The 22,864-nt window shown below is 40.7% G+C and overlaps 1 protein-coding gene across 8 annotated transcripts in view; it reads left to right on the forward strand.

The window, feature by feature from the left end:
• The window catches only part of Kat6b (lysine acetyltransferase 6B), a 167,533-nt gene that overhangs the window by 110,152 nt on the left and 34,517 nt on the right, over positions 1-22,864 (forward strand). For 3 of the 8 annotated variants that reach the window (XM_021637496.2, XM_021637499.2, XM_021637497.2), the window contains exons 4-12: positions 3,907-4,022; positions 4,237-4,318; positions 6,883-7,015; positions 9,693-10,621; positions 11,616-11,737; positions 13,763-13,878; positions 16,060-16,201; positions 19,152-19,313; positions 21,964-22,057. In XM_021637496.2, coding sequence (XP_021493171.1) covers positions 3,907-4,022; positions 4,237-4,318; positions 6,883-7,015; positions 9,693-10,621; positions 11,616-11,737; positions 13,763-13,878; positions 16,060-16,201; positions 19,152-19,313; positions 21,964-22,057 — 1,896 coding nt within the window. Of the gene's footprint in view, positions 1-3,906; positions 4,023-4,236; positions 4,319-6,882; positions 7,016-9,692; positions 10,622-11,615; positions 11,738-13,762; positions 13,879-16,059; positions 16,202-19,151; positions 19,314-21,963; positions 22,058-22,864 lie in introns of those variants that run through there. The other 5 variants (XM_021637502.2, XM_060382094.1, XM_060382093.1 and 2 more) reach the window with 4 other exon arrangements.

Consider the following 22,864-nt stretch of genomic DNA (forward strand, 5'->3'; position numbering starts at 1 on the left):
AAGGTGTGCACCACCATCATCTGGCTGAGAATCACCTCCAAACTGGGAGTGGGAGTACATAGGACCAGAGACAGGCAGGCGGAAGGGGGGTGACACAGAGGTGGGGAAGAACATCATGGACTTGGGAGAGAAGAGTCAGTCAGTATTAGGGCAGAATACAAAGGATTCAGTGATGTGGGATAGCCTTAACAGAGGTTCAGTTTGGAAGGGGGTTTTTTTTGGTGGGGAGAGGGGACTATGTGAGAGAATTTACATTTTTCCTGAGACTATTTGGAAGCCGCAGAAAAATTCTGTGATCAGAGTTACAATTTACAAAAGTACCTTAGGCTGCTGTAGAATAATTGATGAGAATTTAGGTCAAGATGAGCTTTAGATTATTATAACAGCAAATCTGTGTGCACCAGAAGAAAAGTGTGGATCTGTTTAATAGCAGGATTTATGTTCTGACATAGAATCTAAGTGGTTGTGGTGATCACTTGATGTGTGAGACTGGGACAGTGATGACTTCTTTCTCGGTGACTCACTGAGTGCCCATAATATGCCACTTGCTCCAAGAGAAGGAAGGTGTTTGTTTGCTAAGACTTGGTGGTGGTATTGTGGTGACCCCTTAACTTGAAGTGCTGAGGAAAGTTTTGCTGTGTGGCCCAGGCTGGTCTTGAACTTTCAGTTCCTTTGTCGCTGCTTCAGTACAGTAATGTTTGTTTTTCTAAAGGGTAGGAATCATGTCTGTCTTTTCTACTGTTTCTAACGTTAGTTAAACGTCATATGAAGAAAGGGTACGTAAAAGATAAGTAACCAGCCTGAGGGATCTGATATCAGATTATTTATTAGCATTTTTCTTTTTTCCCTTCTTCCCTCCCACCTTTGGTTGAATCAGGTGCTCCACTGTGGTGCTACACCCCTAGCCCGCCACTATTTAGTGACTTAAAACAGCACATTTCTTACTTTACAACTGTAGGATTAAAGTCCACTGTAGGACTCATCAGATTACAGTTAAGGTGTTAGGAGGTTGGGTGTGCTCTCTTAACTACAGAAAGAAAGTCCATACCATTGTTCATCGGTGTGATAGGATTCGGTTACTTGTTTGGTAGGCCTTTGCCTTGCTTTCAGGTGAATCCCTTTTCAGAGGGAACCCTGGTGTTTGGCTTCTGGCTTTCCTTTGTCCATCGTCAGAACCTGCTATGACAAGTGGAGATCATTGCATGTTCCCAACATCTCTTCTCCTGCCGCACGAAGTCTGTCGCTCAATCAGAGCTGTGCTTATAGGGTTGCTTTCTCCACATGGCATGAGAACTGGGCTATCTTTTAGGACCATTATCATATTTATTATACATGGTTTTTCTTCTCAAGTACTTCCTCATGGTTCAGGACTCCTTTGGTACGTACTTAGTTCTAAACCATTTTTCCTTTGGTTTTACTAGATAAAATTATTATAAACTATGAATACTTAAGTGCTTGTATAACAATGAATAAATGGATAAAGACTTAACATGGCTCTCAAAATCTGATACATTGCAAACTTCAGTAATCAATCTATTTCCTGAAAGACAAATGCTCTTGAATTCTGTCAGTGTTGAAAACAAGGATTTTAGAGAAATGACTGCATTTATGGAGTGGCTCAGTAGAAGGTGATGGATTACATTATCAATACCATTGATTTCTAGTATCTCATTACTATAGATTGGACAGTAGTACATCAAGAATCAGTTACAATCTTTTGTTTTATTTTTAAAGTTAATGTGAGGAAGGAAAATGGAAATGTCTCTTCATTGTTCAGGGTCTTTTACAGAACCATGGAAATGTAGAGCTGGAAGGATCGGTAACAAATTCTTTTAAGCTAAGTAAAGAGAAAATTGCTTCCTAAAAGAAAGATGAGCTGAAGGTTTTGGAATTTGGTAGGGCAGCTTAAATAGTAGTAGTTTGAATACTATAGCTTAAAGTGGAAGAAAGCATTAAGAGGAAAAATGTTCCTTGCTTTTGATTGAAAATGGCCAGAATCTATTACTTTTGAAAATGTTGAATTATTTTTTAAAAAAAAATCTCTTGTAGGATATCTATAGGAATAAATAATAAGCTGTAATATAATATGAATTACCTTAGTTACTGAAGAAAGACTAAGCTACTGAACACAAAAGGAGATTCTAATGTGGAGAAAAATTTAGTACATGAAATTGAGGTCATGTGTGCTGGTGATATACCAGTCACAGGAAGTAATGAAGAATGGGGGAGGAGTAAAGGCTGTCTTTTTAAGCTGATAGGATCCATTTTAAGGGTGGAATTTCAATTGCTATTCTTTAAAAGTTGACTTTTTGGTTCCTTCAACATGGGGAAGGAGTGAGGTGATCAAAGTAGTCTCTCCCCTCCGAGCATGCTCTCCTAGGTAATAGGTGAGCTGTGTGTGTCTGCTCTTCCTGAGCAGAGAGGGCTGACTGGAGCCATTTTTCTCTCTTAGGCCCTCCTCCACTCCTTTGAACGGGAAGCTGGTTGAGGAGACTAGTGGCTTAGGTTAAATGCCTTTGCCTGGGTGTCTCTCCCAGCCTGAGGTTGGAACCATTTGGCAGCAGTTGATTTTCTCAACATCTTAAATACAGATGTTTTGATTTTTTTTTTAAGAGTAGGGAATTATGTACTTTTATTAATGGCATTGATGATTGATATTGAATGTTTTTACTTCAAAAACCAAATCTCCTGGTGAGTGGAATTTTATGAAGCACCTGTTAAGCTTTAGGGAGGAGAACGTTTTTGGCAGGAACCCAAAATACATATTTAAACAATGAAGCTGCCAAAGTCAGGAAATTATAAAACAGTTTTGAAATTACAGAATCTGCTTTTTTTATTACCCCTCAGGTTTCCTTTTGCAGCTTGCTTATAAGTTTTCTCACATGGGATTTTCTAATGTTCTTACTATTTAGAGACCAAATTTTAAAAAAAAAAAAAGAAAGAAAGAAAGAAAGAAAAGAAATAATAATCATGTTTGGAGCTCTCCTTGGGGCTGTGTGAGAAAGGGCCATTAGTTTTTAAATGGAGCTGCTTTCCAGAGCCTCGACTCACGGGGAACCCTCTCATGCGGGGAACCCTGGTGTCATTCCTCTGGGGCTTTCTGCAGACTGGACATGTGGAGTGTTACTGGATAAAAATGTGCCCAGAGTTGTGTGGAAAAGCACAATGCTCAAGAAAATCGAGGCAGACTGCTGAGGGAGGCTCTGTCTCAGTCTGCCTTCCTCGACTTTCAAGCTTCATGGTTGTTCTCCTTCTTTCAGATTTGCAACTCAGTGGCTCAGGAACAGGGTGGCAGTGGGCGTCTTGGTGTCCCAGGAGTGGATGTTCTCCCAGCTGTATTCAGTGAAGGAATTCCCTACAGCACTTGGTGTTGTATTGTACCAAACAGCCCTGGTTTCTCGTTAAGACGAGATCTTGCTTTGTATTGACCAGACTCCTGAATTACGTTATTACAGGTGTGCACTACCACCGTACTAAGCTCAGCTTGCTTTCCATTTGGCTTTTAAAAAGTTTATATGATTTAATCACACAGAGAACATTGTTTGAACTTGACTACCAATATACAGTGCAGCGCAGTCAAGAGCTGTGGGCACATGGTGGTTAGTGAAGATGACAGGACTAAGAGGCTAGAGCACACACACGCTGTCTCAAGTCCTGTGAGACCGATAGTGGATGAACTTCAGCTTTATTTCAGAGAACATAATCACACAATCATTCCGCCGAGCAGGGGAAGAAGGAAAAGACAAAAGGAAGGCCATGAGTCTGTACAGCTGAAGTCTGTGGCCTCTTTCATTTTCAGGTTCCTAAGACTCACTGGTCAGCACCACCGGCCGTCCACTGAGTAGGGGATGAGAGTTTTGCAAAACCAAGGCACTGTTGGCTGAGAGCAACTGCTTTTCATTGCAGGGCACCCATCCTGTCTGAAGTTTTGTCCTGAATTGACCGCAAACGTGAAGGCCTTGAGGTGGCAGTGCATCGAGTGCAAGACTTGCAGCGCCTGCCGGGTCCAGGGCAGGAATGCAGTGAGTATGCTGCCTCGCCCATGCCCGGGGGCGGCCTCGCGGGTGGCGCGGGGGGCTGCCTCGCCCGTGCCCGGGGCGGCCTCGCGGGTGGCGCGGGCGCGCCTTCGGAGTTGAGGCTCTCTTACCGTGTCCCACTGTCAACCTGGAACTTGAGGGTGTTGGTGTTCTGCAATTGCTCTCAGTCTCAATTAGTCTCTACTATGTTCTGTTACAGGACAACATGCTTTTTTGTGACTCCTGTGATAGAGGATTCCATATGGAGTGCTGTGACCCACCACTTTCTAGAATGCCAAAAGGTGAACTTTTAAACCATACTAAAGGTGTAGGTCTTGGAATGTAACTGAGTGTAGAGCACTGGCCCAGCGTGTGGGAGGTCCTGATCCAGTGCCCAGCATATACTGGGGTATATCACAGTAATTCAGACCTAGGGAGGAAAAAGATTCTTGCCCGCCAACACCCCTTATTTAGTAAGTTGGATTCTGAGTCAAGAGTTTATAGCACTGTCTATATTACCAAGTAGAGGAAATGAATTTTGTATTTTTAAAATTCATGATGACAGTGATGACTGCAGAGTGCTTCAGCAGGAAACCATCACCAGGTTCTCACTGTTGGTTGATATCTAAATGCACGAACATCTGAATTCTCTGTATTTGCTGTAATGTGGAGTTTTCTTCTCTGTTTATTTGTGTCAGTCATGTTCCTGCCCTCCTCTTGTTTACAATACATTAAGCATTTAAAAATGAGCTTGCCTTTTTATTATGGTATGTATATATTGACTTTGTGGAAGGTACAGAAAATACAAACATAAGAGAAACATGGGGGGGCAGTTGCCAGGTCTTTCCCTGCCTCTACATGCCCTTGTCAGAGGAGCATTCTGCACGTGTGTGTAACTTTGCAGTTTCCCTTTTTCAGTAATAGACGGTCAGCACTCTCATGTCATCGCTTGCTCTCCTAAACATGATTTTAAAAGAGTCATGTTGAGCACCATTTTATTGAGCAGGGATCCTAGCCTGCTTGTGGGCCATAAATCAGCTTTGCTGGCACGATGTTTTTAACTTTCGATCGTGAGGTGTCTCAGTGGGGCATGCATGCTTTGCCACCCTCTCACTACTCCCTGTTGTCACATTCTAATTTGCTTTAGTCATATGCAGCCAAGGTGCTTCCTAAAGGTATTTGATTTTGCAACCTCATATATAAATGAATCATAATTGATTTAATTAACCAATTCTCTACGGTAGATACTTCAAATGTTGCAACTGTGTCCGTCACTCCTGAAGAATTCATAGAGCGGAATTTTCTAATTAGAGGCTACTAAATTGAAAACGTGGCAGTTTTTGCACTGACTACCAGTGTGTCAGGACAGAGTATCCAGGTGTGACCAGGATGCTCGCCATCAGTAGACTCACCTAGCCTAGACATGCTTTCTGTTCTAACAGCTTTAAAATATCTTTTCATCTTATGACTAGTTATATCTTGGATCTGATAAAGCTGTTGTCTTCTTATTTTAAATCCATTTTAATAGTAAGGAAAAAAATCCTGTCAGTTTTGTCCCTTTTCATTAAGGAGACCCTGATTATTGACTGTGTCATCATTTGTGAAGTACCTGTTTAATAATTTTTTTCTATTGAGATTCAAGTACTTACAGCTTTAGTTTTACATAAATATTATTCAAATTTCGATTCCTGATATTTGTGACATTTTTTTAAAATAGCATTCTCTTTCCATAGTTTACATAGTTCTAGCTCTCCCCATCCCACCATGGAAATTATATTTTTCTAGAGAGCTCTTTGTGCAGTAGATTTAAAAAAACAAAACAAAACAACAAAACACTTTTTTAGTTTGTATATAAACATTTTATGACTGATTGTGATGGATTATACTGGTAATCCTAGGTCTTGAGAGACTGAGGCAGGAGGATCTAAAGTTCAAGGCCAGCCTGGGCTACTTGAGAATGTATCTAATGAAGAGGATAAGAGAGGACTGAAACATTAGGATGAAGAATAGGAAGTAGCTCTTCTCCTTCCAGGAAGTTTATTGAATCACTTCCTCATTTTCCCCATCACTTTACTTGGAATTTTTTGATATGCTAAACTTGTCTATAATGTTAACATCTTCTGGTTTATTTTAATTGACCAATTTACACATGCCAGACATGTAAGTTCAATTATTGTAATGCCAGAATTCTTAAAATTGTTAAATTTTAATTTTAAAATGTTTGAACTCATAATCCTTTTTAGTATTGGAAATTTCCAAAGTGATCGATAAAACAAATAAAACGGTTTTCCCTGTGGAAGTTTGAAAGTCTGATTGACTAGAAAATTTTTCTCCCATGTGATAAGAAATAAAAGATAAATGGTTTCTGACATGGGTTGGAGAGATGGCCCAGTGGTTAGGAATGCGTGCTGCTTTCCCAGGGAACCAGGCAGCTCACAACTGCCTGTAATGAGTTTTAGGGGATCCAGCGCCTTCTCTGGCCCACTTGGGCATATACACATGACATAATTTCTTAACATGTGTGCGCGTGTGCGTACACACACACACACACACACACACACACACACATGCACAGACATAAAATTCGTTAGGTGAGTATGGGGTGGTGGGAGGCTTAGTGCCAAGCGGGGAACACATTAGGGAAGAGTGGTGAGCCACGGCCAGCCTCCGCTCTCACTGCCCTGAACTGGGCTCTTTGACCTTCAGCACTGTGTCTGAAGAGAGTAACAGGGAGTGGCCGACCCACTCTTCTAGAGAAAGTTCTACAGACAGGTGTCCTTGGTCAGGTTACAACTACAAGTTTATATTTAATATCTTCAACGTAAGTGAAACATTAAATTTTTTTTTCATATATATATTAATTCAGGGATGTGGATTTGCCAAGTCTGCAGACCAAAGAAAAAGGGAAGAAAACTACTTCATGAGAAAGCTGCACAAATAAAACGACGATATGCAAAACCCATTGGACGACCGAAAAATAAATTAAAGCAACGATTGTTGTAGGTTGAGATCTTATTAAAAGAAATCTTTTATGTTGTGCTTTAAAAAATGTAGGTAATTGTAATCCCCTTGGATTTTGTTAGATTTTTTTTAGCATAATTTTTCTAAACTCAATAAGGAATAGTTTTCTTTTGCATAAGCTATGGGATTTCCCCCCCAAAATAATATTTGTAATTACAGTTGGTATTTTGGGGTCTTCTCTTGGCAATAGATGTGTTACTGAGTGACATATTTCAAGCAGCAAGATGGAAGTGTTGTAAGAACAGCAAACTTCCTCAGCCTTTTTTATTGGCTGAGCATTTTAGCTTAATTGTATAAATATTTTCACAGGAGTTTTTAAAACCAAAGAGTAATTTGTTCATGTCTGTAGAGATTCTCTTTTATCATTCCAGATAGCATTTAAAAAAATAACTATCCCTTCTGATGCTAATGTAATATTACCACTTTTTCAGATATCTTTTCCAAAATAGTAGCTTCTGAGAAACCTACAAATGACTGTCCCCTATAAGATTAGACATTCAGTAGGTGTAGATGTATGCAGAAATACAGATAAAATATTTTGTAGTAAACCGCAGGTCTACAATGATAACCCTATTTCTAATTTCCTTTTTTGTGTAATTGTCATTAATGTCTAGCTGAAAAAAAGATGAAGTGAAGGGAATGTGTTTTTAACCTGTAGAGAGTATAGATTTTAGTATTAAGAAGTAGATAGACAGGGCTGAGTGTGTTGGCACACACCTTTAATCCCAACACTTAAGAGGCAAAGGCAAGGCAGATCTCTGAGTTCGAAGCCAGCCTGGAACAGTGAGTTCCAGGAGAGCCAGGTCTGTCTTGGGGCCTTAAGAAAAGGGGCCCTGTGCTTTACAGATGAGTAGGTACTCCACCCGCCTCGGACAAACACTGTTAATCTTACTGGCATATTCTTTTCTCCTTATTTACCCTGCAGTTCACTCTATTATGTGCTCTCAGAAGTGTTTCTGTACTTCAATTTCCGAAGGAGAAATAGAAAGTGCAGGTTCTTTTCTGAAATTTTCTGTGAAATTTAATGAAAGCCCTTTAACTGGAAAGGTAGACATTTTAAAATAAATGTTGGTTGTTAATTTCTAGAAACAAATATAAAACATTTATGAATAAGGTCTTTCATATAGTATCATTTGATGTAGAAATTCTATTTTTTCATTTGTCTTGTGTAGACATTGTTCTTGAAATGGGACAGTCTCCTTAAGATCCAATTAAAAAATCCAAAGTAGAATATAAACTTTCTAAACAAAGGGTACAGCTGGAAATTGCACTTGGCACCAGTTCTGACTTTTTGTTTGTCCAAAATTGTCCTTTGAGTTCAGGAATTTTTAAGACAGTCTAGGGAGATTTTCTTGTATATGCTTTATAAGCATATTCTTCTTTCTGGCCAATCTGTTCAGATCCAGTCCAGATGCAGAATTGTAATGCAGACATTTTAGCCTGGATGAGTTGTTTCCTAGCCCTCACTGTGTCTTTCAATGACACCAGAGATCTCCAGTGTTCACCTGATTTGGCTGAAACAGTGGGACCAGGCCAAGTTCCTGGTAGTCATCCACCTCAGGTGAACCTTACAGAAATTGGTTCATTAAATCTTTGTGTACAAGATAGGCACTAAGATGTGTTCTATTTGTAATTATTTAAGGTATTTGGTAATTTGTTATCATACCATCTTCAGGCTTCCATTTTTCCATTAGCTTCCAGCTAAATTGGTAACTTTGAGCCTCAGCATTGTCATGATCATATGCGAATGTTCCTGCTGTATAAATTTCTCCTGCAACATGGCAGCTCCCAGGGCTTGGCCTGAGGTGCAGGCAGTCAGCTGTGTTTGTGGAGTGGCTCCTACAGCAGTGTGGCCAGAGCCCAACCTGAAGGGAAATGACAGTAAAGTAGGAGGCAGACTCTTACGCCAGTGTCTGGCAAAGACCATGGTAAATGTGCTGCTTCTCCACCAGACTCCCATGTCATGTCTGATCTGCCGCAGCTTCTCCTTAACCATTTCTTTTTCTTTCTTTCTTTTTTTTTTTTGTTGTTGTTTTGTTTTTGTTTTTTGCAGTTGTCCTTTTTCAGCAATATTTTATGCTGTAATTGTCTTCTCTCCTAGGAGAGTATTACTGGCTGTTAATCATCCTGAACATAAACTAGAAGAGGGTATCTTTATTTTTATTTTTTAGTACAAGTTTATAGACATATCCAAATAAGTACAATTTGGGTAATTTTTCCAAACTAAGTGAAAAATTGCTTCTCACTAGAGTAAGGATATTCTTCTACCCTGGGTCACAAAATGTGGCCGACTTCCTTCAATGATTCTTAAAGGATATTTCAGGAAATCGTGATTACTTGGACAACACTGGGATGACTTATTTTTGTCTAATTATTCTGAAAGCTTTGGGTGTTTTTTAGTGTCTTCAAAACTATTCTTTGTACTGCACTTGGGTCCACATGGATTCTCCTAGTACCTATTGGATGGGCCCTCGGAGAATCCTGACACCAAGAAACATAGGTGGTGGCACACACAAAAACCCCTTGTTAAGGTTGCAATTAATTTTCTGAAGTCCAAGTACATTGACTATGCATCTAGTTTCTATAGATTTGTTATTAGATACCTTTATCATTCTATTATCTAATGCTGATACTACTCTCTAAATTTTTGCCTAGGTCTGTAACCAGTGATGAAGGATCCATGAATGCACTCACAGGAAGGGGGTCACCTGGTAGGGGTCAAAAGACTAAAGTCTGTACCACACCTTCATCTGGTCATGCTGCGTCTGGGAAGGACTCAAGCAGCAGATTGGCTGTTACAGACCCCACCCGGCCTGGTGCCACCACCACCTCCACCACCTCCTCCACCTACATTTCTGCCTCTACACTTAAAGTTAACAAGAAAACCAAAGGGCTCATTGATGGCCTTACTAAGTTTTTCACACCATCACCTGATGGTCGCAGATCACGAGGTGAAATAATAGACTTTTCAAAGCACTATCGTCCAAGGAAAAAGGTCTCTCAGAAACAGTCATGCACTTCTCATGTGTTGGCTACAGGTACCACACAAAAGCTAAAACCTCCACCTTCTGCACTTCCACCCCCAACCCCCATCTCTGGTCAGAGCCCCAGTTCACAAAAGTCCAGCACTTCCACCTCTTCTGCCTCTGCCCAGAGCTCTTCCAGCCAGTCCAGTGAGCCCTCCTTTAGCAGTCTTACTAACAACAGCCAGCTGAAGGCACTCTTTGATGGACTTTCTCATATCTATACCACTCAGGGACAGTCTCGAAAAAAGGGACACCCAAGTTATGCACCACCCAAACGCATGCGTCGTAAAACAGAATTCTCTTCCACGGCAAAAGCTAAAGCCCGTTTCTTTGGAAAAAAAGATTTTAGGAGCAGGTTTCTCTCTCGCCCCTCCTCTAGCTGGGGAATGACTAGAGGACATATTTTTAAAGCCATTGCTCACTTCAAGCGAACAACTTTTCTTAAAAAGCACAGGATGCTAGGCAGATTAAAATATAAAGTGACCCCTCAGATGGGGACCCCGTCACCAGGGAAGGGGAGCTTGGCAGACGGAAGGATTAACCCTGATCAGGATGATGGTAAGCAAAAGGTGAAAGCTCCAGCCGAACCTGCGCCCCGCCCCCACCCCCACCCCAAGAGAACCAAGAAATCGACTCCTGTCCGTGACATAGGCTCTAGCTGTTTCTCTGTCCTCTTCACTTTCACACACATGCAGAGACACTTCAACCTTTTCTAATGCTGACTAAACCTCCAAAAATGTTGTTCTTCGAACTAATACTCTATGGCCTTCTATTATTTATTCCATTTGTAGTGGCACTAGGCACTCCCCTTCCCCCCAGATGCCTTCATAGCGTTGCTTCTGGCTTTGTAGTCCGCATGAGTAGCCACTGCCATGCCTCTGCCATGTTCTCTCCTGTGCCGCCTCCGCAGCCAGTGTCGCCTTTGCGTGTGCTGGCAGTGCTTCCAGCCAGGCATTTGAGCTCTGCCTCTCCCTCTACGCCATTGCTTTCTCATGACGAAGTTCATCCTGCTCCCGTCTCAACAGAGCCTGATCCATGAGTCTGTGAAGTGTGCATTGGATTTGAGTGTGTGTGCGTGTGTACCCATCCACCTGAGGAAGAAAACTGATTTCCGAAGTTCATTGAACAAATTGGCCCCATTACATTTGTTACCCTTTATCCAACAAAAAGCCAAAATATGTTGTTTGGAAAAATTGGTAGATTTTATGACCTCAAAACTAATGATGGGAATGCTATAACTAGACATAATTTCTAATCTTGATTGAAAAACTATGTTTTGCTTTGTATTGTTCTTGCTTTCCCTTGTATTTGTTATAAAAAATAACATATATATATATATATATCATATGTTCAATTGAAAATTTAGTTGTAGTAGGGAAAGAATTACTGCTGGATCTGTGAGCAGTGCTCATAGCTATACAAGATTATACCACTTAATGAAAAAGAGATCCCTGATTGCCCACTGTGCTAATTCAGTACCATTTTGGTAATATGAACTGGTCACCCATGCTTCAAATCAGTGAATACACTTTCTGCTGGTTTTAAATGACAGATACTGAAATTAAAATAAGCATCAAACAAGAAAGTACAGATGTAAATGTGATCGGAAACAAGGATGTCGTGACTGAAGAGGATCTGGATGTTTTTAAGCAGGCCCAGGAACTGTCTTGGGAGGTAAGGCCAGGATCCCACATAGCAGTAGCGAGAGTTTGCAATTTGCGGCCTCTGAGCTTTGCTGTGAGGCTGTAGGGTATCAATGTCCTGTGAGTTCTCTCATGCTGGTGCCCATTTTTTTTTTTCAAGTTATAGCAATAACTGCAGGATTATCTCTTTTTTCAAAATAGGGGAAGTTTCAAGTGGTCTTACAAAATAGACCAGAGAAGTACTAGTTATACAGATATAATAACAATTAGCTGGGCATGGTGGCACATGCCTTTAATCTCAGCATTCGGGAATCAGAAGCAGGCAGATCTCTGTGAGTTCAAGGCCAGCCTGCCTACAGTACAAAGCAAGTTCCAGGAGAACCAAGCTAATAGAGAGAAAAACCAAAAAATAGTAACAATAGTGGCCAGTGAGATGGCTCAGGGTGAGCCTGACAACAGAGTTCAATCCCCAAAGCCTGTGGTAGGGAGAGAGAGCCAGCTCTGGAAAGTTGTCCTCTGACCGTCACAGGGGCAAAGCACAGCTCTGGAAAGTTGTCCTCTGACCATCACAGGGGCAAAGCACAGCTCTGGAAAGTTGTCCTCTGACCGTCACAGGGGCAAAGCACATAGGTGCGTGCGTGTGGGCACACACTGAAACACGAAATGAAGGTGTGTCATTTTTAAAAAGCTTCTGATTTCTGATACTTTTGTTGACATTTGGAAAATACCAATTTCAAATTGTAACTGAAAAGCACATCCCTTTTCAATTTACTGGTTCTTCTGACGCAGATGGCTAGCCATATGAAGATATGTCAATTTTTAACTTTTTGGCATTGATAAATGCAGTGTTGTCTTTTATAATCAATTGAAGTCATCTTTATTTTTACTGTCTAGTTATTTCTCTAAATGGTTCCACTTAACATGTCAGTTCGACTTGAGATACTGTCAGCAGACATGGAGAAGTCAGGCTATAGACATCTCCGAGACACACTTACAAGTAATTACAGAGTTCTACTGTCAGTAGACAAGAGTGTATGGCCATTATTGTTGTGTCCTAGGCTTTCCTTTAATGAGATCACACTGTCCATTGTGTGCTTCTAGCTTTTTTTTTAGTAGCAGCCAGTCATGCTGAAGACTAGTGGTGCTTTTGATCCAAAGAACTAGTGTGATTTTCATTCCTTTTTCTGCCCCTGACAGAATGCTTTGTGTTTGTTCTCCTTCAGCTAAAGCAAATGCCAGGTTTCCCTCTTCAATATTATTTGTGTGTGTGTTTGTGTGTGTGTGTGTGTAGGATGAGAATATTCTAAGTAAGGGACAGTAGTCACTATCTGAAAAATAATGTAATTCTAATGCTACCACATGGCAAAGCTTATTTTTAAAATTACATTTAATCGCTTTGGTGGAGGTCACACATAGCAGGTCAGATGACAGTTTTTCTCTGTTTTCCTTCATGTGGGTTTCAGAAATCAGATTCAGGTTATCCATCTTGGCGGCAAATACCTTACCTAAGCCATCTCACCAGCCCAAAAGCTAAGGGGCTTTGTTCAAGAGATATTTCTTTTTGTATGTCAGACAGTATACTAGACATGGAGGCTACCACAGTGATTATGCAGACTCCTGTAGCTTGATTCATGGGAGGAGGGGGAAACACAGGATTACGCCACTTCACACTGCACAGGTATAACTCACAGGTGCTTCACTACAACCTCTGTAGGAGCAGGGACCTGCGTGTGGGAAGATGGTGTAGCAGTAGCTGCGCCATCTTCTCCTCCCAGTTTGAATTCGGGGCAGTGTGCTGTTACACCCGGTTTATAGACTTTGGGAAGTACCTGCATCACATTTGTTACCCATTTTTGACATATTTGTTGTGAGGATGTTCTTTTGCGTGCCTATGAATTATGTACAAAGAGGCTTAATAATTTCTGTTTTAGCAGCATGAAAATTCGTAATTACTATCAGTGATACGTTTGGGTAGCCTCATATGAAAAAGAACAATGTAAATGAAATACTCTTCTTGGTACTTGTACTTTATCACGATTTGTTGTTTGTTTATCAGAAAATAGAGTGTGAAAGTGGAGTGGAAGACTGTGGTCGGTACCCTTCAGTGATAGAGTTTGGAAAGTATGAAATCCAAACCTGGTACTCCTCGCCTTACCCACAGGAATATGCAAGGTACGGACCGAGCCTGGCAGGCTGTGTGTGAAAGGAAGGGTGACGCTTGGCTCTAAAGCAAGAATGAATGGTTCTGAGAGCAAATTTGGGGTCTAAGGGGATAGCCCCGTTGGAAGAGTGCTTGCCTAGTTTGCATGAGGCTCAGGTTCCATCTCCTCGTGCCACGTAGAACAGATCATGGTGTGCACCTCCGTCACTTGAGTGGATGGGAGGCAGAGGCAGGAAGATCAGAAGTTGGAGGTCATCTTTAGCCCTGCGTATTGATTTGGTGACCATGAAAATTTGTCTCCAGGAAATAATGAATGAATAAATAAGCAAACATAAATTTTGGTAGTCAGAAATGTTTGCCATGTGCTTGCTTTTGCGGTGTGTGTTTGTACTGTTAGTGTATGTTCCTTCACCCGTAGGCACCACAGGTGTTACAGATTTCTCTTTGAGCCAGGAGGTGGTGGTGCAAGCCTTTAACCCCAGCACTTGGGAGGCAGAGGCAGGAAGATCTCTGAGTTCAAGGCCAGCCTGGTTACAGAATGGGTTCCAGGACAGCCAAAGCTACACAGAGGAAAACCTGCCTTAGAAAACCCAAAATGAATTTTTCTTTGAAATTTGAGGCCATGTTGTTTTTGCTTGGTTAAAAGAATAAATGCTAGTTTTATATGGAACCAAATCAGGAAAAAAAAGAGCCATTTAGAGGTACTTGATAGATTTCCTCCACTTGCTTTCTTCTAGTTACGGATATAAATCTTATTTTTAATTTCTCATATTTTATTTTTAAGGTTTTTCTCCAAGAAGTTTAGTATAATAGAAAAAATAGGAGTAAGGGGCATGCGACTGGTAACATTAGGAGACCCTTCCACAGATCACTTAAAGTCGTTTCCCTTCTTAAAAAAGAAGATAAATTAATGCTATCAGAAGATCTCACTTTTTAACTGAGAATAACCCAGAGAGTGTCTCAGTGACCATATTACCCAGCATTCTTCTGTTGCTCACATCAAGTCACATGGTGTTAGCAGAATTTCAGCTTTTTACACTCCAAGCCCAGACTACAAAGTGAGATTATGACTCAAAAATGATTTTAATAAAAAAGAAAAATTCTAAGTCTCAGTGGATGACTAGCGTAGTTGAAGTGATGACAAGGTCAATAGAATATGGAGTTCAGGCTTTGTCTGCCCAATGCAAGTATTTGTTATGTACCACTTGGTACCACATGGTACGTGGAAATGTATGTAATGTATGTATCTTTGTACTATGTGCGTAAAGTGGCCTGGAAAGACTTGCTGGCCAGTCACTGAAGTGGGTCTCTATAACCTGTGAGTTAGTATATCTCATCCCTTAGTTGTTGCTATTTAGACACTACTGTTACTTTCAGAAGATTAAAGAATGTGTAGTTTGTAATTCTCCATCATTGAGGATAGACAACTAAGTTAAAGAATACATAAAAATCAGAGCAACAGTGGCATTGGCAGAAAACAAATATGCTCTTTGATTGTCGGCCTGTATTAACTGCTTTAGACCAATATATGATGTGTGTGCGCATGATAAACTCCAGCTTCCTCATCCACAAGCAGAAAGAGAAGCCACCTTTAAGACAGCCTTATAGGTATTTATATCATTTTTAAAATAATAAATTCACTTAATAAAAGACAGACACATAGCGCTGTGCATTAACACTGTTGGAAATATGACATTGAATCTAAATTTTGAAAAATACACTGGGTCGCTTTGAAAGATGGCATTCTGAATTGTTGATTTTTAGCGGGATGACTCCAGGTGAAAACCCTGTTTTCAGGAGAACCATGTAAATAGATGGTGGGTCACAAAATAAAATCAGAACACATTATAAATTTTATTTAAAATATTTTAAGGTTTTTCTATTTCTTTATTACTGGATTCCTCGCCCCCCTTTAGTGACAGGGTTTCACTATGTAGCTCTGTCTGGCCTGGAACTAGGTGTGCAGACCAGGCTGGTCTCAAACTCATAAAGATCCCCTCCCGCCTCTGACTCCCAACTGTTTGGGTTAAGGGTGTACACCACCACACCTGGCTTCTTTCTCCTCTTTTGAAACGGTTTCAAAAGATTCTATACCCATTTTATGTCTTAGAGAAAATTGAACAATGTTTAGCTTTTCTCCCTTGAACAGTATGATTGCTCTGATAGATTCTTTGATTTTAAAACTTTGACAGATTACCAAAGCTTTACCTGTGTGAATTCTGTCTTAAATATATGAAGAGTAAAAATATTTTGCTAAGACACTCAAAGAAGTGTGGATGGTTTCATCCTCCAGCGAACGAAATTTACCGAAAGAAAGAGCTTTCAGTGTTTGAGGTAAGCATGTGTAAACAAAAACATCATCCTTTTGAACCCTAGTGTTCCTGACTGTTGACTGTGTACTTGAATGGTTTGTGTGTAGAGTACAGTGTATATTCAGTCTTGACATTGAGATTCACGCTGTTCTTTAAAATAGCCCCATGGTTTGGAATAGTTACCTACCCACATTAAGCAACCATTTAAAGTGATGAAGAATTCTTCCTTCATCACATTGACTTTTTGTCTTTTCCCAATCCCTGTCTACAATAAAATATTCACCAGTGAATTTATGATCTTCTTGGCTCTTTATAAATTCCACAGTCTTTGGCAGGAGAAATTAGCTTTGTTTAGCAGCTCCAGCCAGTGTCTGGCAGGTCCTCACTCTTCCGGGGAATTGAGCAGCTGTACATATCTGCTTAGTACACAAACACCTGTGTTTCCGTCCAGCTCTTGCCAGGGTGGATAAATCCTTTTGATGAGATCCCAGCAGATGTGGGAAGTTTTCCCAACCTCTGTGGATGGCCACCCCTAGAGAACTGTGCTATTTACAGGAATCCCTTGTGATCACATGTCTGTCATTGTAGGTTTCTTGAAGACATTCTGTGTTTTCAGAAAGTCTTTGTTTTCATGTTTCTTGTCAGGCTCGGGGATCAAGTTGAGCTGAGTCAGTTGTACAGTGAGAGCACCAAGCTTTCTTTTCTCACGGTCCTGTCCAGTGTCTCAATGTCGCCTTACTCTCCTCACTCTGTTTGTACACTTACACTTCCTTGCTGTGTTGTCGTCTCTGTCGCCATCTTGGTGTACTTTGGGGTCTCTTTCAGAATGCTCATGCTTAGATGTATCATTCCGCACTACAGTTGCTTTCTTCTCTGGCCTCCAGTATCTCTCCATCATGGGGAATAAGGGGCAGATTGTGACTTTCCCATGTGAACTAAGAGCCTTCTCAGATGGGTTTAGATTTATAGGTTTTTTTGTTTTTTGTTTGGTTTTGTTTCCCCCAAGACTGGTCAGGAAACTCTGGCTGTGGTATATATAGAGATATATTTTTGTTTGTTTGTTTTAAGCCCCCTTCCTGCTCTTTCTAGCAAGTTTGAAGGGCAAATGGAATTGTTTGTGAGGTTTCTCTATTACTTCTCCTTAAAGGCCAACCATAGGCTTGTCAGCCTGAGCACTTCTGGCATATCATGCATGATAATACATTGTAGAGGAATGGTAGTGTGCATTTGAAGGTATTTAGCAACATCCTGCCATCTATCCTCCCCCCAGTTGCTGGTGGTCTGCCCCTCTATCAATTTATGACAACCAAAACTGCCTACAGTCGTAGCCACATACCCATGAGCAGAAGGGGGGTGGAGGTGGGAGCTGGCTTCTAGGGAGCCTCCCTGATGTGAGGGAAAGCCAAGTACAGGTCATCCCACTTGGTGTTGTTAATGTTAGGATGCAGCTCTGCCAGCCCCAGTGAGACGAGGTACATAGAGCTGGTCTCACGGAGCCTTTGAGTAGCTCTGCTATGTGCTTCTTTGCTGAACACTGAAATGACTGTTCATTTTTTTCCCAGACGGCAAAACACATTGTTTGCTTCAAGTAGTTATTAAATAAATCATCATGAGTGAGCCTGCGTGGTGGGAGCTCTAGTTCATCAGGAAGTCTTCTCGGGGCAAGAGAACCAGTCTTGTTAGGCATATGTTTGGACAGTACAGACATGAAAGTGCCCCAGAAGTGGGTTTGTAGTTTATTCATACACTGAGGATGTGGGCTAAGTCCTAAAGTCCTATTCCAGCATTTTGAGTCAATATATCTGTCACATAAACGAAAACTTTTAGATGTTTTCTGTAACTTAAAACAAATATATAGTCACGGGTGGTGGGTTTGTGAGTCTTTTCTGTACCTGTCACTTTCATTAAACATTTCACAGTTGGTCAGAATTTGTTTCATCATTTTCATTTCTGTTTCTGATACGCAGATGCACATCTCCATCTTTTTCATATACAGTAATACAACACCGCTTCCAAAAGAACCACGCTCGCAAATACATCAAAACTTCCTTTAATTAAAGAGAGAATTGTATCCTCAGTACCTGCTCCCTGTATTTGATTATGTTGCTATGTGTGGGACTGAGATTCTGTCCAAGGGAAATAGTTATATGAAATCTAAAAATAATTTGTGCAGTATAAGAACCTGTATGGTCCACAGGAGACTCGAGAATGGTCAAGTTCATTGCTAAAGAGCTCGGGTTAGCAAATATCCATGTCCCCGAGGAAGAGCGCAGGGTCTGCCTGGCTCTCTGTTTCAGCAAGTCTCTGCATTTGATCAAAGAGATTGGCACATGTGCCGAGCTCCTGTCGGAAGCCGTCAGTACCACAGCTTGAGGCTTTTATTTTGAAGAGAAGCGGGCTGTAATCATGGTACTTAGTATAGGTTGAAATTCATCTTACTCTCTCTGTAAGTCCCAACAGAGATTTTATCTTCTCCAGTTATATTTAAAGTGCTACTTGGGATAAAACCAAAATGGAGGCCTCTGCTGTTAATCCACACTTTTGAATCAGAATAAAACAGTTCATTTATTTTATTTTTATTTGAAGTCCTTTTGAAAATAACATAAGGTTGACATACATGGTAAAAATTGTATTTGTTTAATTTAGATTTATTTGGCTCCTTTAATAAGAGGACATGCCTGATAGATTTTAACTCATAAATTGCAAGTGAAATGACTTTTTGCTAATATTGCTATTTCTTGAATGAGCTTAGGGAGATGTTAGCTGTCTTGATTTTACCTTAACAAGAGGAAAGGTGGGGTTCTGATTCTGCAATAACAGCTATTTTCTGGTTAACACAGAGTATTTTAACCTTAAAGAGTTTAGGATTTAGAAATAAAATTATACTTTTTTTAAAATTATATACAAAAGAAACAAGTATATTCTAGTACTATTTTTCTGTTAAATAATGTTGTCTGTTTCTCTTTTGCTAGGTTGATGGGAATATGAGCAAAATTTATTGCCAAAACCTTTGCTTGTTAGCCAAGCTCTTCCTGGACCACAAAACATTGTATTATGATGTCGAGCCATTCCTTTTTTATGTCCTTACAAAAAATGATGAAAAAGGCTGTCATCTGGTTGGATACTTCTCTAAGGTAATACACGAGCCAGCATGACCTTCATTTTCTTTCTCAAATGTTTTTAGTGGAGCCCAGTTCTTTGAACAGGGCTTTTTTATGACAATAATTTGAGTAAGTGGCTCATGTTTCTGAAAACCTCAGCTTTTTGTTTAGCGCTCATTTGGAAAAACAAGAACAAAAGAAAACAAAAACAAACAAACAAAAATCGGTGCCTAGGGAGTGTATAAAGGACCCCAGCGTCCTGTGCTTCTCTGTCATGTGACATCTCCTTGCCACCTTGTAGACTGCCTAGCATCTTTGATTTCCAGTTGTTAAGCTTGTTTCTCCTTTGAAGTGGTGTCAACATGAAGCTTCCTATGATGTAGCATTATGACCTCAGTCTGTCTGGTTCATTTTCTTCCCTCAGTGGTCAACAGTATCTAATGTGTTAGAACATTGGTGTGTGGGGAGGGGAGGGGAGGCTAGTGAGGAAAGGCCAGGACTCATTTGGTAGGGGAGAACTGACTTGCACAAGTTGTCCACATGCACCATGGAATGTGTACACCCCCTCCACACACAAACACCAAGGGATAAATGTGATTAAAAAATAAAAACAACACTGGCGATTGATGGCCAAACTGATAGATGACTGGTTTTCCACCGTTGCCTCTTATGATCTTTAAGCAGGCTTGCCTATGGGAAACCTTCATGTCTCTAGCAGTTAGCATGGGGAAGACTGCACCCTGAGGAGCAGTGGCTTATCGTCTCCTTCATATTATTCTGCTCAGAAACTGCTATTGATAGCTCATGCAAATGAAAAGACAACTGTGTTTCAAAGTGTTGGCCAGGTGTTCAACCTTCCTTAAGTGAACACCTAAGAATATAGTTACATAAACAAAGATGGTAGCCCAGCAAATGAGTGACTTTTATTGGATCTGCTTTTCTTTAATGTTCATGAAACACTCCATGAAAGTGCCTTTTCCACAGCGGATAAAAAGCTAGACTATCTGCCCAGTGTGGTGGCATATGCCTCTAATCTAAACATTCAGAAGGCTAAGGCAGTCAGCCTAGACTGCAAGGTGAAACTCTGTTTCCATTCTCCATCCCTCCATGCCCCACCCAAACACACACGCACCATCAGCCAGCTCCATAGATCCTCCCTGGGCTTGTAAATGTGCAGCTGCTTTGCCTGACTTCCATCCATCTTTCTTTCTTTTCTTCCTTTTTTGATTCATTGATTTTTGTTTTACTGTGTTGCCCTGGCTGTGCTGGAACTCATAGAGATCCACCTGCCTCCGCCTTGGGAATGCTGGGGTTAAAGGCTTTACCTGCCGCGCCCAGCTTTTTACCTCCTCCTTTTTAATATAGTTCTAAGACTTAGGTTTGTGGAGGCCCACACTGACACAGCAGCCACTTTACTTACTGGGCTATCTCCCCAGCCCAGGAATATCTATTAAGAAAGGGAGAGGATTGCTGTTGGATTATATTTCAGTAAAGTTTTGTTTTGGGGTAGAAATGGTTCTGGACAGAGAAAGGAATGTCATCAAGGATATAAATTCTCTTTGTGCAGAGTACATCTCTTTTTAGATAGGGTGACCCACTTATCTTACTTTGCACAGTAAAATTAATTATTTGAGCCTTTACCACTGGCATGCACATTCAGTGATGTGCAATTTATCTTCTAGAGAAAATGCACTCCTCGTATTTTAGAGATGCCACAGACAACTACAAATACACAGAAGCTAGGGGCTCATCTTCTTTCACAGCAAGAAATCTTTAATTCTGCCCTTTAGACTTTTTCCTTTCCTGTGGTCTTTGAAACCGGTTCGTTAAAGATCTCGGTGTTCTGAAGTAATTCTCTGATGTGGTTCTATTTGTGGTCAGCCTCATTTGTGGTTTATATTTGTCCACAGCACTCACGGCCTTAGAAGCCTTTTCCAGATCTTCTCTATGTAGGCCTTGGTGGTGTCTGTGTAGTATGAATACTGCTGCCCTGATGCTGTACTCCATGAGAATGGCGAGTTCTTTAATTTTTAGAGCTGTCTTTCTATCCAGACTCCCTCCTGGTTTTAGACTGTGGGTAGTATTTTGGTCTCACTATTGTTCAGAGACTTTGGGGTTTCTTGTTGTCTTTTTTTTTGTTGTTTGATTTTCCTGGTTTGAGATGCAGATTAATTATTTCTCTAGCTTTTTACTTTGCCCTCTTATTCATAGGAGAAATGCATTTGTGCACATCTACTCACATGTCTCAGTTTCTCTGGGGTGTTTGCTCAGAGGCAGAAGACAGATTGCCATTGCGGAGTTGTAGATTATCATTTAGCAGGGCTGTCCGCCAAATCCCAGCTTACTCCACTGGGTGATTCTACATGGGATTTTCTTCATCTCCCAAGTTGTGTGAGCAAAGGCAGCAGTCATTCCCTCCCATCAGAATTGTTTTACTCTGTTCCCATTTCCTAGGTTTTTTATTCCTATTTTTTGGTCCTGACTTTGTAGAATAAAGATACAGCTGAGTGGAAGGTTTGTTGTTAGTTGATGGTTTGATTGGCACAGTGGGATTACTGTGGTTGGCCCTGACCCAGCCACTCTTTCACCTCAGTGGACAGTTTTACAGGGACAGTGGCAGGTGCAGGGAATTGCCCACTGTAGCAGAGCTCTGACATACTTGATGTGTTTCTCTTTCCCTCAGGAAAAGCTTTGCCAGCAGAAGTATAATGTCTCCTGCATAATGATCATGCCCCAGCACCAAAGGCAAGGATTTGGACGCTTTCTCATTGATTTCAGTAAGTGAAGCACTTGGGTTACTCTCATAATAGCCGATGGCTATTACAAAAAACAGTACCTCATACCTTATTTAAACTGCTGTGTTGATGTTTGTTTATTTTATCAATAGATAATGGGTCTTCTATTTATATTTACATGAGTTAGAAGATCTTCCTCAAGTGAAAATTTTCCTGCCACCCAGTTGTTATACTTTAGGAGACTGGGGCTAGATCTTGCTACAGTACCACTGGCTCAGAGAGCCATTACCTTCTGAGTAATGAACTGGTAGACTTGAATTCCATTCTGTGGAGCTTGCATTCATTAGCACCAAATAGGTAATTATTTGTGATTAAATCACACGGGATTGTTAGTTACAAGGCGTTTTAGCTTTTTAAAATTTTGCCAAATAATCTTTGTGGAGCAAAGGAGACCAGGGGTATCTCCATGTAGAGAAAAAGAGCCTCTGCACTCAAATGAGGATCTGCTCCTCTTCTGTTTGCTGTTACAGAAGTTATTACAGTGTTTGTATCCAGAAGTTGCTCAAGAAATGCTTACTTTATTTGTACTTATATCTTCTGAGCCTCTGCTTAAAACTGGGTGCTGGCGATAATGCAGTAGCTGTGCTTAATTGGTTGCTTTTTCTTCTTTCTTAAGTTATATTGGATAAGTAAATGTAAGGTTGAGGCTACGTGTGCAGAGTTTAATCTAATTTATTGAGTGAGATACTCTGTGATCATAGTAGTCTCTAGCCGTATGACAGTCTGTCACTTAAGTCCTGTGCATGCTGATTCACAGATTGTAGTTCCTCTCTTGTTAACCGGATAAAG

Source organism: Meriones unguiculatus, chromosome 4, assembly GCF_030254825.1.
Source record: "Meriones unguiculatus strain TT.TT164.6M chromosome 4, Bangor_MerUng_6.1, whole genome shotgun sequence".
In the NCBI taxonomy this organism is placed as follows: domain Eukaryota; kingdom Metazoa; phylum Chordata; class Mammalia; order Rodentia; family Muridae; genus Meriones; species Meriones unguiculatus.